The sequence below is a fragment of the Ipomoea triloba genome, chromosome 1 (assembly GCF_003576645.1).
Source record: "Ipomoea triloba cultivar NCNSP0323 chromosome 1, ASM357664v1".
Lineage (NCBI taxonomy): Eukaryota > Viridiplantae > Streptophyta > Magnoliopsida > Solanales > Convolvulaceae > Ipomoea > Ipomoea triloba.
The window spans coordinates 37,453,019-37,466,371 of record NC_044916.1 but is presented as its reverse complement, the minus strand read 5'-3'; the positions used below and the strand labels follow the sequence as shown (position 1 = coordinate 37,466,371).

General features: G+C 34.8%; 2 protein-coding genes across 2 annotated transcripts; one reads left to right on the top strand and one right to left on the bottom strand.

The window, feature by feature from the left end:
* The first annotated feature begins 1,545 nt into the window (after positions 1 to 1,545).
* Positions 1,546 to 2,100, top strand: LOC115998832 (auxin-responsive protein SAUR50-like). Its single transcript, XM_031238497.1, has one exon. The coding sequence runs from the start codon at positions 1,571 to 1,573 to the stop codon at positions 1,868 to 1,870; it is 300 nt and encodes a 99-aa protein (XP_031094357.1). The 5' UTR covers positions 1,546 to 1,570; the 3' UTR covers positions 1,871 to 2,100.
* A 7,647-nt stretch (positions 2,101 to 9,747) lies between these two features.
* LOC116020923 (auxin-induced protein 6B-like) lies at positions 9,748 to 11,036 on the bottom strand. Its single transcript, XM_031261496.1, has one exon. It carries the CDS (start codon positions 10,959 to 10,961, stop codon positions 10,512 to 10,514), a length of 450 nt encoding a protein of 149 aa, XP_031117356.1. The 5' UTR covers positions 10,962 to 11,036; the 3' UTR covers positions 9,748 to 10,511.
* Between the last annotated feature and the right edge of the window lie 2,317 nt (positions 11,037 to 13,353).

Genomic DNA, 13,353 nt, shown 5'->3' with positions numbered 1-13,353 from the left:
TTGTCGAGGGTACAAGTGTACAACGCTGTACCCTTAAGTTGTCGTTGTAACTCATTATATATATGTATATATATATTGTGGAGTGCAGTACGTACAGAGCGTCTGGTGATGAATTGAATGACTAATGCATGCATGCCTGCTTTCATGTTTTCCTTAGGCTCAGAACATGGGTTGTACCTTTGCACTATTCCATATATATATTGCTCAGATCAGGCCGGGCCGGGGTAGTTTAGTCTGGTTGGTATGTGTATTCACACCTGTGGACCTGTACGTAGCTTCTTCAATTCATCCTCTTCGATCAGTCTTCTCTGTTAGTACTAAGAGAATCAAATGTGTATCCACTCTAGATTATGACTCCCAGCTACCACTTCTTGTTGGACAGGAGTGCACAACTTTATAAAGCATGATTCTAGTACAAAGGGGCATACTAGGGTTCGAACTTGAGACCTCGATAATGAATAAATCATGCGTGAACCCGTCGCGAGTCAGCCCGAGGGGCCGGTCAAGGAGCAAGCAATCTTAGAGACGACACGGGTTAACCCGGGTCCAGCTGAGGTCGAGCTCACCCTGGCCGAGCCTTGCGGGGCCGCCTCAGGCCCGAGTTTGCCCAGGCTGACCTCGTGGGCCGACCCAAGGGGTTATCTCTGCCGAGGTCTCAGTTGATGCGGTCTTCCAGGTTTGAGATGCGGTCCAAGGTCGTTAGGGGTTCCCCTCCAATCTCTCCAGGTCGGTTAGGCCAAAGTTAGTATAAAAACCTCATTGATGTCCAGTTAGGACACGATTTGTCTGAATAGCATTCTTGTCTTGTTATTACACTGAATTCCCCTTGTAATAGCACTGTTATCATTAATACAAGCTTAATCTCCATGATTACCCACTTTTATCATATTATTACCTTGTTCATTGTTTTATCCTATCTTGTCAACCTCCTTAAATGTTATCGGGTTTTCTAATTCATATCACTCGGGTTATTAAAATCCATCAGTCACAGCTATGCCGACCTTTGTTATATACAACATTGACTTAATTGATTGCAAATTAAATTTTTGTAGCCTAAAAAATGGGGTTGTTACGGTATACAAAATGTTACCATTTTTTCCTCTTTGAAGTTTCAATAATTATGTGAAAGGTAGCTGTTTGTGTCCTTTCTATTAACTTTAAAAGGAAGTGAAAAACTAATTACAGTGGACAATAATAGTGAAGCAATCATGTAAATTGTGAGCTGAGGAAGGTTCTCCACTGAACCAAGCCACAGAAAGATAGATACAAAAACTTTCAATTCCATGTTTTTCGTGGAAAACAGTGTTAATTTTAGAGGGTCCCACGATGTCTTGCTAAGAAACAGCAATGGGCAAGAAACATCACAATCTTATTGGCTCCCAAAATGTCTTTTAGCTTTCTTCCCTCCACCTGTCTTTCGTTCTTTTCTTCCCATTTTTTCTCTTTTTAGTTTTCCACCAACTCAAACAACCACTCCTCACATAATATATATATATAAACCACCCTTCACTCTTTCAGTTCCACCACACCTTTCAAATTAAACAGACCATCTGATCGGAGCTCGGAAACAATGGCGATCGGAAAATCGAACAAGTTATCGCAGGCGGCGATGATAAAGCAGATGGTTAAGAGGTGTTCGAGCATAGGGAAAAGACAACATGGGTACGAGGATGTCCCGAAGGGGCATTTCGTGGTTTACGTCGGAGAGAATCGAAGCCGGTACGTCGTTCCGATCACGTTCTTGACCAGGCCGGAGTTTCAGCGGCTCCTGCAACGCGCCGAGGAAGAGTTTGGGTTTGACCACGACATGGGACTCACCATTCCCTGCGACGAACATTTCTTCCAATCGCTAATGTCAATGCTTAGGTAAAACGGTCGGTCCAAGGAAGGGCTTCTTAGCTTATTATTGTGCTTGTTTGAAGCCTAGATAGCCTATAGCTAGCTAGCTCCCATTTAATGAATTAGTTTATGGGATTCTATATGATGTTTATCAGACAATAATTCTTAAAAGTTGTATGTAGTTTGCTCACGGTGGTGTTTGATCATACCTTTGTACCCTGTGAGGGAACTTATATTAATGATTAATGAATTAAGGATTCATCAAAGTGTAATTAGTTAAATTACTACCTTTTCCAGTGATCATATTTGTGTTTCTTCCCCCAAATACTTATGAACCAGTGAGTTAAACTCGTATTTACTGAATCAGTGAGTTAAACTCAAACTGGTGTTATGTTTTATCAGGATTAACTTAACTTGAACTTAAACAAAATGCAAACGGGTGATAAATATGGGATATCAAATAAATGAAGATAATTTATTTTAAGTCTTTCAAGATGGTGCAAAGTAAAATTTCATTATGTTCGTTCATGTATGTACATGATAAGAGAGTTGGAACTTGGAAAATTTGTATTATAAACTATTCAACCATAACGGTTAGTTTGACTACTTATTATAAGTTGATTTTCTTAACAGTTATTTTGACCGACATTATTTATTTTTAAAGAATAATTTAAAAATAACAACAATGACTCTTCAAAAACTACAAGTATAATCAATTTAATTAATTGTACAACAAGTCTTACAATTTGATACGTTTCTAAACTATTAGTAACAACTAAAGACTGCTCTTCATTTAGTACCATTTTCGTGTACTAAACGTGTCTAAATGTAACAACTAAAGATTGCTCTTCATTTGATACGTGTCTAAACTATTATCAAAAATATTTCTAAATGTACATCATTATAAAAATGTCACTAATAATCTTTTCATATATATATATATATATATATATATATATATATATATATATATATATATATATATATCATATTATTATGTGTAGTACGTGGGATACACCCTGAGCTATCATCGTCAAACATACTATACTTGTGTCTTCACAAACTATATATATTCACGTCTCACGTTTATATACAACATGAAAAACAATATTTTTACAGACATCTACGTACACTACAATACTTTATTTATTTATTAAATTTTGTTTAATTGATATTGGTGTCCGGAACTACCTAATTCCGTAAATATATACATTTTTTTTAAAAATGCATTTAATGCATATTTTAAATGCTCATCATCAACACCACTTTAATTTGATGAGCTATATATTGTATCGAGAAAGTAAAAGCCACATATGTTTGATCAGATTAGATCAGATCATAATCAAATCTCAGATCACATTCACATCATCTCATCTCATCTCATCGTCAATGAATGCTTGCCGCTGCGGCAGAGACTAGAGAGGTCCCATGCATGAACTGAACGTCGTCGTTTCTGGGGAGTCGTCAACGTAATTACTTGAATGCACGGCAGTCAATCACTCCGTGTATCTTGGGAACAACACTGACACCGTGTCCCGACACGTATTCGTACTCACCCAACACTCCTCAAGGCTTTCCTACATTTTAAGGTTATTATTAGCCTGTCATGTCCTCGTTAACAAGCCTCATGATATGCTATGCTCAAAACTTAGTTTAATACGGAGGCTATGTTTGGCAAACCTAGCTGAAAAGGTAGCTGAAAGCTGAAAAGAAGTTGAAAACTGAAAAGCTATAAGTTCGAAACTCAAATCTGAAGAGCTGTTAAGCTAGCTGTCATGCTTAAAAGTGTTTGATAAAATTAGCTTTTTGATAAACTGATAAATGTAAAAAGACTAAAAAGGACATCTTCATATAATTTAAATAATTTTAAATTTAAATAGGTTTGTTTGTATATTAAAGACTAGATCGCGTTTTTGTATAGCACTTAAAATGAATATTAATATATCCATACTTTTGTTAGCAATTGAAGACATATTGTTGAACACCTACCTAAGAAATATAACAAGATAACGTATCAGAACTCAGAAGGACATCCAGATATATTCGAATAACTAGCAAAAAGATAAATAAATATAAAAAATCCATCCCCAAACAATATCTGGAAATGTTCAGTCTATATATAATATATCTAATACCCACACGAGGTCATCATCAAGTTGGAATTCTTCATATATATATATATAAAATTGACAAAATAATAAGAATAATAATAATAATGCAACCAACTTGTATATAAATTGAGTTCAATAATACATTATATACTACCGAAACTGTCATAGTTATCCACATATCATATATATTTATATTTATATTTATACATTCCGTGAAGACCTATGATCATGCACCACCAGGTAGGTAAGAATGCACTATCATGTGTTTAGAAATATACTAGAGTGTGGTGTATTGTGTATTTCACTCTAGTGCATTTTTAGACACGTTGTGGTGCATTTATGCATACCTAATGGTGCAATCCACACGGCAGCACATGCAGGAACATGCACCACGTACATTTGAACCAGTATCTATATATAGATATTTATATATTTGTAAATTACTATAATAATACATTTAATCCATTTTAAATTGATGGTTACATAATCGAACTCCGTTAGTGGAGATATTAATTCTGTAGGCTAACAAAGATTGAAAAAGTATAAAATATATATTATTTTGTAAACAATTATGAGTGTTTTTAAAAAATATTATATGTTTAATTTGAAGCTAAAAATTTATGCCTTCTCGCACTAAGAAATTTTACTGTCTTTGAGGAAGAATCATCTGGTCTCCTTTTTTCGTCACATTGGTGCTCTTCTATTAAGTACTCCGTATTAATCTATTACAAGTAAAAATTGAATTAGACATTGACAATTTGAGTGACTTGTCTCTCATCCCATGTGCATATGATCCCATGAATATTTGATTTTTGTTTTTAAGGAAATCTTACGTCCTAACGTACCATTGCTGTTTTTTATGCTTTCATTTCGTTTTTTTTTTTGTCAAAATAATTTTGCGGAAGATCGTTAATTAATTGTTTTCATTTTGTTATATAATACTTCATCTTGTTAGATAATACTTTTATTATGATGATTGATCTTGACCATATCCCTTACATCTGTTTTTGTACATATTTCTTGACTATCATTCATATTTAATTTAAAGTATATGACATAATATTTTATGATTAAAAAATATCATTTTGAAATAAATTTCATGATAAATCGACTGAACAATTAAAATAAGGGTTGTAATATATTCATGTGAAATGAAAACTAAGAATATTATATTGAAATTAAAGCAAATTAAAGGGCCCAAAAATTTATTATTGAAATGATAATGGGGACAAAATTCACATGCAGAATAGGGGGTAGAACAGTGATTTTGATTTATTGGGGAAGTCATTTCTAACAACATTATAATCTATGTGGATTAAATAGTGGATCGAATTATTAGTCTGGTGGGAAGTCGTTTCCAGTTGATTGATCTGAATACCATTTCTCCCTTCTTAATTCTTCAATGTCTTCTCAATGTTTCATTATCCCTCCATTACGGAGTAATAGTGTTCCTTAATCATGTCTTTGTCAGCTTTTAATTTGAAAATGACAATCTCACACGCTTTACTTTTTTATATGTTTACAAATTTACACCTATATATGATGTGACAATATATAGCACTAAAAGTTCGTTATCGCGCCGTACATTGCTCTCGCGACCATGCTGCACCCTTGCACTTGCACCTGCCGCACCTTGTCAGAATCGAAGGCTTATAGTTACGCCAAAAACTATTCAGACCTCCACGTAGCAGAATAATGCTGGATTTGGACCTCGAAGCTAAGACGTCACTCAATACACCTTGACCTAACCTGTCACTCGCTTCAAACCCGACTATTCCAATGCTCACAAGATCCAAACCTCGGCCACTTGACATGTGACAAAGTATTTATTAGGCACTCAAATCTAATGGCTCATCAACCATAATATAAAATAAGGAAATCAGTAACCTAACAGCTTGACACAATTGGTAAATGAATTACTAATGGTCCGACGTTTTGACTGTTACTTATAATTCAAATTTCAAAAATAGGGTAGGTAATTAAAACATCCTTATTATTTCCGAACTGAAGTAGTAGAGAAATTCTATATAATTTGTGTGTTCCATCCAATAGCTATCTAGTGACAACAATATTGTTAGGGTTTCACAGTGAAATGGATTGCAGCTTTCATGTGAAAGGAAAGGTCACATGCAACATGTAATTATGTAAACTAGGTCTTTGTCGTTTAAAGAATGATATATCCGGCCTTGCTAGTTGCAGCTGGGATAGATGCTCTTGAATAAAGGAGGACATCACGGCTGATAGTCACAAGCCATTTCAATTAGTCACAATCTTACTGTTCTTCATTTGACTTTGTTATGTACATACTGCGATGTGAAATTCTACAATATAATCCCATAAAGTAAATTAGTTAATTAATAATTAAAAACTATCCCTTGGACGAACAAAATCTCAAGTTTATAGGCTTTGCTATTGGCTATCGAGTTGGGATCATTTCTTATAACCTCTACAAAAATAATATAGATAAGTCCTAGAACATTGGTCTACCGAATAATAAAAAACTGATTTAATTAAGATTTGCTTTCAATCTTAGAGTACGATTTGATTTTTGCCACTAAAATTGCGGCATTGTCACGTTGTCATAGAGAAGCCATGTTTGGCTAGCTTCGCTCTAATATTGTACTTGTAAATTTACTAGCTCCCCATCACCACACCATTTAATTTAATATCTTTGGCCTCCAAGAAATTAATTCAAGAGTATCAACTAACACCCAATGGTGTCGTAGCTACACATCTACATTTATGTTAATCTAGTGAGTGTCACAGATAATAAACTCGAAGATGTATTTTGGGTGAAACTTTTAGCCTGCAAATACTTGAGGTAATCAATTTATGTTGTTCATAACTGATCGGTTCAAATTGAGAAAGTCAATATAGGTTGCTATTGTTAAGAGTCGAATTTGAAACTTTATAGTACTAGAGTTGCCTATATAACTAGCTATCTGGTCTACCCAGTCCAACCTTGCATACCACTTATATTACATCCGTGAGTAGGGGTGTCAATGTGAGTTGACCTGTCCCATCACATGTTTTTTTTTTTTTGGCCGACCTTTGCGGGTTGACCCGTGGGCTAGAATTATGCAATAGTAACCCGCCTCATGTGAGCTAGCGAGCCCCATGAGCTAAAATTCAAAATTTTAGAAAATTATTATAGTATTATTCTATTCAAATAATATTTAATTTTTTTATGTTTAAAATTAATAAATTCTTATTTTTTTAAGATTTTCATGTATATATATATATATATTACTTTTTAAAAATTTTTATGAAAAAGCACGTGGGCCCAATTCGCATAGCCTGTCAACCCACGCGAGTCGAGCCTACGAAACTTGTATTTTTACAGGCCAAAAATTTTAGGTTCTAACTCGCGGTTGTCGGTTCACCTTTACCCTATGCGTGAGTGATCTTGATAGTGCCTTAATTTCTTTACTAATTGGGACAAATAATCATGTACTTTGGAGATCTAGTGGCATTCAATTAGATGTTTTACTAAGATTACATGCATGCATGGCTTAAATGCTGACAAAGTTAAAAATTGTGTAGACCAACTGGCTGGCTAGTCGTAATTAATTAGTTAGTACGTACAGATGAGATGCCATAATTGCGTTGGACCTCTCCCATTCAATATTCAAGCTGGCAACCTGGCAGTCTGATCAAGATTGTTGACCACAAACAAAAACAGCATGCGTGACTGATGCTTCAATGTTCCAAATTTGGGGCTTGACTTTTAGCTAAGATAGCGAAAAATAAAAGGATAAACTTGCCTATCTATAAAGTCTGAATATACAGAATCTCTTGATGAGTTATGAAAATAAAATTATAATAAAACTCATTAAAAAAAAGTAAAAAAGTTATTTGCCATTCTTTAAAGTCATATTTAACATGAATATCATTAGTTTTGATATATCAGATTGAAAAAGAATAAACTACTTCTAGATACCATTAAATACCAATGAGTTGTAACTTTGAATATTGAGGAACAACAATTTAATTCATTCAAATAACACTCCACATGTCCCAAGACGAATGTTGACACAAATAACTAGATAAAATATTGTAAAAGACATTTTAATTTAATTAACATTTTAAATTAATTATTTCAAAAAATTAAATTAATAATGAAATTACATGTTTATTGTTTTTGTATTCAAATTTATAGGGATATAGAAATCCATTACAACATCAGGAGGTGTTACAGAAGTGTCATCTAAACATAAGGTGTTTGGTGATCATCTTGTACATTAAAACCACAGGAAAAGGTACAAGAATGCATGGTTGGAGTACAAATTTGTACTGGTTGTTTGAAACGTTAGCGTCCCATGCATGCAGGGCTGGCCCACCCGTCGGTGGAAATGATCGGGCCCACATGTTAATCGTGGCTCTTTCTCCAAGTGTAGGGTATCCCTATATAACTAGTCATTGTCACCTACAAAATCAGAAAATTTTGGGCCTATGCCCTATCCCTCTCACGTGGCCCAAGTCCTCATGCTGATGATGAAAAGCACCATTCCAACAGTAGAACAATACATGGGCAATTAGTCAAGGATAATTCCGGTTTGGTTTGTGTTTTTCAAATCTTTGACGGTTATAGCCGGTGGTTATGAACATATACTGTATTGTAATAGAGTCAGTATTTCAAAAATTAATGGTTTTATGTTTTATGGGATAGTTAAAACTTTAAAAATAAAATTAAAATGCCAACGACTTTGCGATATTGACTCTTTGTATTTCAGTAGATTGAGATCATTAGGTGAATCAATTTTAATATACAATATCTATCCGTCTCTAAAACTGAAGCAGTGTAGACCTTAAATTTGAAGATAAAACTTATATTAGATTTCTTTAAAAAATAAAAAGAAATATTATGTGTTTTGAATATTAATAGTACAAATATAAAATTCATTTAAGTAATTATATCAATTCACATCACTATCAGTCATATAGTAGTAATCTTATTTTTATTACACATTTCAATCGATTCAAAGTTAAAATGTTGTCAAACTTCATCGTAAACTTTTTGTTCACACTTTGACTTCATGAAATTTATATTGAAAATTTTGCTCTATGACTTTCTACTTGGACTGCTATGCTGGTAGACATGACTTGAAATCCAAAAATTCTGGGCTTCATTTTAAACCTTGTAAAGTCTGTTTTCATTTATGACAAATTATCATGTAGCCCAGGATTGTTGGTATAAACATCCACAAGAGTGAAACAGTTGAGTCTTTTTATTAATTATGATGATAATATAACTAGGATTACAAATATCATATTTATATGTAATTCTAAGTTATAGTACATTTATAAAATTACCCTTCTATTGTACCACAAGGGCGCTATCTCACACTTCGACCCACCCAACGAATCTTGTACATTTTCAAAATTACCCATGTACGAATGTTGTTGCCATGCTATATTATTCCAACACTTGTTACCTTTTACTAGCGTATGAGAGGTATGGACATTTATACATAAAATAACACTTAGGATCGTTTAGTTCACAGAATATTAGATTACCTTAGCTGTTGTTGCTGATTTTTATCTCCCGTAAGGACAACCCAAATGGTAAGAGAGTTACACCTGCAACCGAGAGATCGTGGATTCGTGGGTTACCTAAGCTGGTTTACCTCCTTGTGGTCCTTTGCCGGCTAGGGTCACAGGGCGAGGATTTACTCACTACTCATACAGTTATGAGTGGGGTTTACCTCGTTAATAAAAAAATATTTTTAGTGGGTAATAACACAGCGAAAAATAATTTTGAAAAAAGCAAAGAACAAAATCGACATGAAAGATTGCATTGCAGAAATTCCTATATAGTAGCTGAGAAGTTTTCTGGTGGTGTAACAGTAGAACAGGAAAAAAGGTGACATAGTTGCGGTCTATGGCAACAGTACATATATTGTACGATAGTTGGTTTCACGTGGGTTCGTTGATGCCACCATTATTATAACTCCCACAACGGCCACCACCTTCCCCCACTCAATTATCAACAGCAATGAATTCCAGCAAAAAAAAAAAAAAAAAAAAAATTACAAAATATCTTCAATTTTTACGCATTTTCCAATCATCAATTTACAAGACGATGGATATATGGCCATTACAGTAATCAGATCATCTCCGCCGCATCTTGCCGCCTCCGCCGTAGAGTCTTGATTTTGTTGACTCCACTCCGATTCGAACTCGGGACGACTCGGTTGCCATCTCCATCACATTCTCCGGAGTATACACCGAAAAAAATAAAACAAAAATTACTTCATTTAATTTCCCACTTACCAATATGGTAAGAAAAATTTATCACCCCTCCCAAAACGGAGTAGTCAACCGAGTCAAGCGCGTTGACCGCCGGGCAACTCGGACGAGTCAAATCGGAGCACCGATAGTGTTGCAGTGTTTCTTTATTTTCTCCATCCAATGTCTGTCATATACTTGTCCTATGTAGTAAACCATTCAAGTACGCGTTTGGTTTCCGCAAAATGAAATCACCAATTCCGGTTATCAGACTTAAATCACTGCCGATTCCTAAACTCGGAACCAAACGGCCCCCGGGCGGATCGGAGATTATTAGCATATCGATTTACTGGAAACGCCGTGTAATAACGGCCGTGACTCGCCCCAGAATTCAAGGTTACTTCGGATGCCGACGTGGCAGTATCTCTGGAAGTCCTCGTAGTTCATGAACCGGGCGGTGTTCTTGTGATCGGATTCGGATCGGGTCAAGTACCGGAGAATTTCCTCGAACACCGACTCGTCGCAGGGAATGGCTAACGGACCGGAGTTCGTAAACCCGTACTCTTCTTCGGCCTGCGACAGTAGCTTCTTGAAAACCGGGTGGTTCAGGTACGTGGCCCGGACGACGAACCGTTTGCTGTTAATCCCGACCGTGATTGCCACGTGGCCGGCGGGGACGTCCGCCGGGACGCGGCTGCGGGCCGCCATTGCCGCCTTCTTGCGCCACCACCGGATCATCTGGCGGAGCCTCACAATGTGCCGGATTTTGCTGCACCCAGACATTTGTTTCTTCTTTGATCGGAAAATGATTTCTCCGGCGATGTTTCGGTTTGGATGATTGTCTCCGTTGACGGTGAGAATTGAGAAAGTGAGGGGTTGTGTAAGAAGCTAGCTGGGGGTTTATAAAAGGACACGTGTGGGGAATAGCCCTTGATTTGGAAGATAATTACAAGTATGCCATAACGTTCATGTAACATGGCTTGTGTGTTTTACTATACGGGATAGCTAAGCTATACTTTTATTCATTTTTTTTTTTTCATGTAATAATGAATGTACAATATATTATATTATATTATATTTATTTATTTATTTTAAACCAATATATTTAAAATTGTTAAACAGTTAGTATAATAGGTCCGTGGGAAGTGAAGGTGGTTCATGATTAGCGGGAACATAATTAAGTTTCTAATTTACTTGTAAGGTTTCAAAAGTTTGATCATTCGTTCCTATTTTTTATTAGGACATTAATTTTGAAGAACAAAATGATGTCAAGATTGGCGAACTTCATGCTCATTGTTTGTCTAATAGTGTGTACATAGGTGGTTTTTTTTTTTTTCTTGTAGTCTCTCCCCAACCTATTTTTTTTTCAAAAAATATATATATAAAGAAAAAATAATGTACTACATATTTAACATATTGTACACGTGTTACGTTGCACACGCATGCATGTGTGCAAAAAAAAATAAAGTACACATTTTATGCGTTGACATGACAAAACATTTATATTGTATATATAATTGAACTTTCAATTTTCCCTTAGCTATTATCTAAGTTAAAGTGCGCATTAGGTAAACTCTACCCTCATGTATGTGTAATTGATATACAATTCAAGAGATATAATTTGCACTAAGCATAGAAAGACCCTATGCTATAATTTAGGTACTAGGGTGATTCTCAACCACTCAACCATGCGTCCTAATAGTATACGTATATACAAATTAAACACCAAAAAAAAAAAAAAAGATAGATAGATAGATAAAAAGTGGGAAAAGAATATATTTTTATTGCTTCCAGCTAGCCACATGCATCGCCCACTGGAAATCAAAGAGAAAAGAAAATTAGACAAAATATATGTGATACTGATATGGCCTAGATCTCACGGTACACCATGTCACCATTTTTGGGGTCCAATAAAGGGTTTTAATTTACCCCAGACCCCAAAAAACGAAAAGACGCATTCAAATCATTAAGCTAATATCATTATGCCACCAATTCGATCGGTTTAAAAACAAACAGAAATGACATAATATCTCAAGACCCAAATTCTAATAAGTGTACCCATAGATTTGTGGTATCATTATCTCTGCAAAATGTTCAACAAGAGTTTGATGAAATCTATCATGATTGCAACTTTTGGTAGTCAAGCAGTCAAAGACGTTCGACAGCAGCCGTGGGCATGTTTTTTTTTAATCGCAAGAAACGTCGAAACCAAAAATCGAAGCCTACAAAAACTTCCCACATGCCTAGTCTAGAAAGAACTATGTATAATTTATTCCAATTCTGTTAATATATGTTATCTTTAATTTATTGAGAAACCCAAAGTCGCTACTCAAATGTGTCTGAATGAATACTACATTGACGCCTTGTAATTTTAGTTGGTAAAGAAATACAAACAGATAAATGCGCTAATCAACATAAACAAAGACTGTTAATAGACAGTTCTCATTAAGTCAAGTTTGATCAGCTCAAATCAAGACCATCAATAGACAAATTTAGTCAAGTGCGACTAAGTTAACTAATACTCTAATTAATAGCACTCATGTTTATGTAGAGATTAAATTTGTTTGTTCCAAGTTTCAACTTTCAAGAATGACAAACTACTCCATTATGAGTGTTGAGTTTTAAGGTTGTTGCAGTCACAAAACTCGATCCCAATATCTTTGGTTTAGATAATTTCATATTTAATTACTCCAATTACAATAAGAAAAGTAAAAGATTAATAATAAAAATGGGTAGTTCATATCTGACCACTGACCCATGTGCAAGGATGCCCCATCGTTGGTGTTTAACATTCATTCTTCAGCTAACAGCCAAACTGTTCTCTCTTTTTCTTTTTTATTTTTTATGGTATTTATTTTTTTAAAATTTTGTGTTCTTCCTCATTGCTACTTGAATATTATATGGCCTATGCCCTACTATATTTAGAGGTGATATTCCATCAAATTTCAGCTGCGTTATGATTGGATATCATATACCCAATTTTGTTCTGTTGGCCTTTTCAAATTAAATGAATTCGTTAATATTATTAATAATAATGGTGACATGCATGTGGAAGTTGTTTGCGTTTTATTTCCACAATTCCATCTGCTTCAGTCATTATGTAATACAATATTGTTTAACTAAGTGCAGTATAGACAAGTATTGATGTAGTAAAAACTCTAGAATCAATGAATTA

Excerpts from the sequence above, each read along its gene's own strand:
- LOC116020923 (XM_031261496.1), bottom strand. The coding sequence starts at position 10,961 with ATGTCTGGGTGCAGCAAAATCCGGCACATTGTGAGGCTCCGCCAGATG.
- LOC115998832 (XM_031238497.1), top strand. The coding sequence starts at position 1,571 with ATGGCGATCGGAAAATCGAACAAGTTATCGCAGGCGGCGATGATAAAG.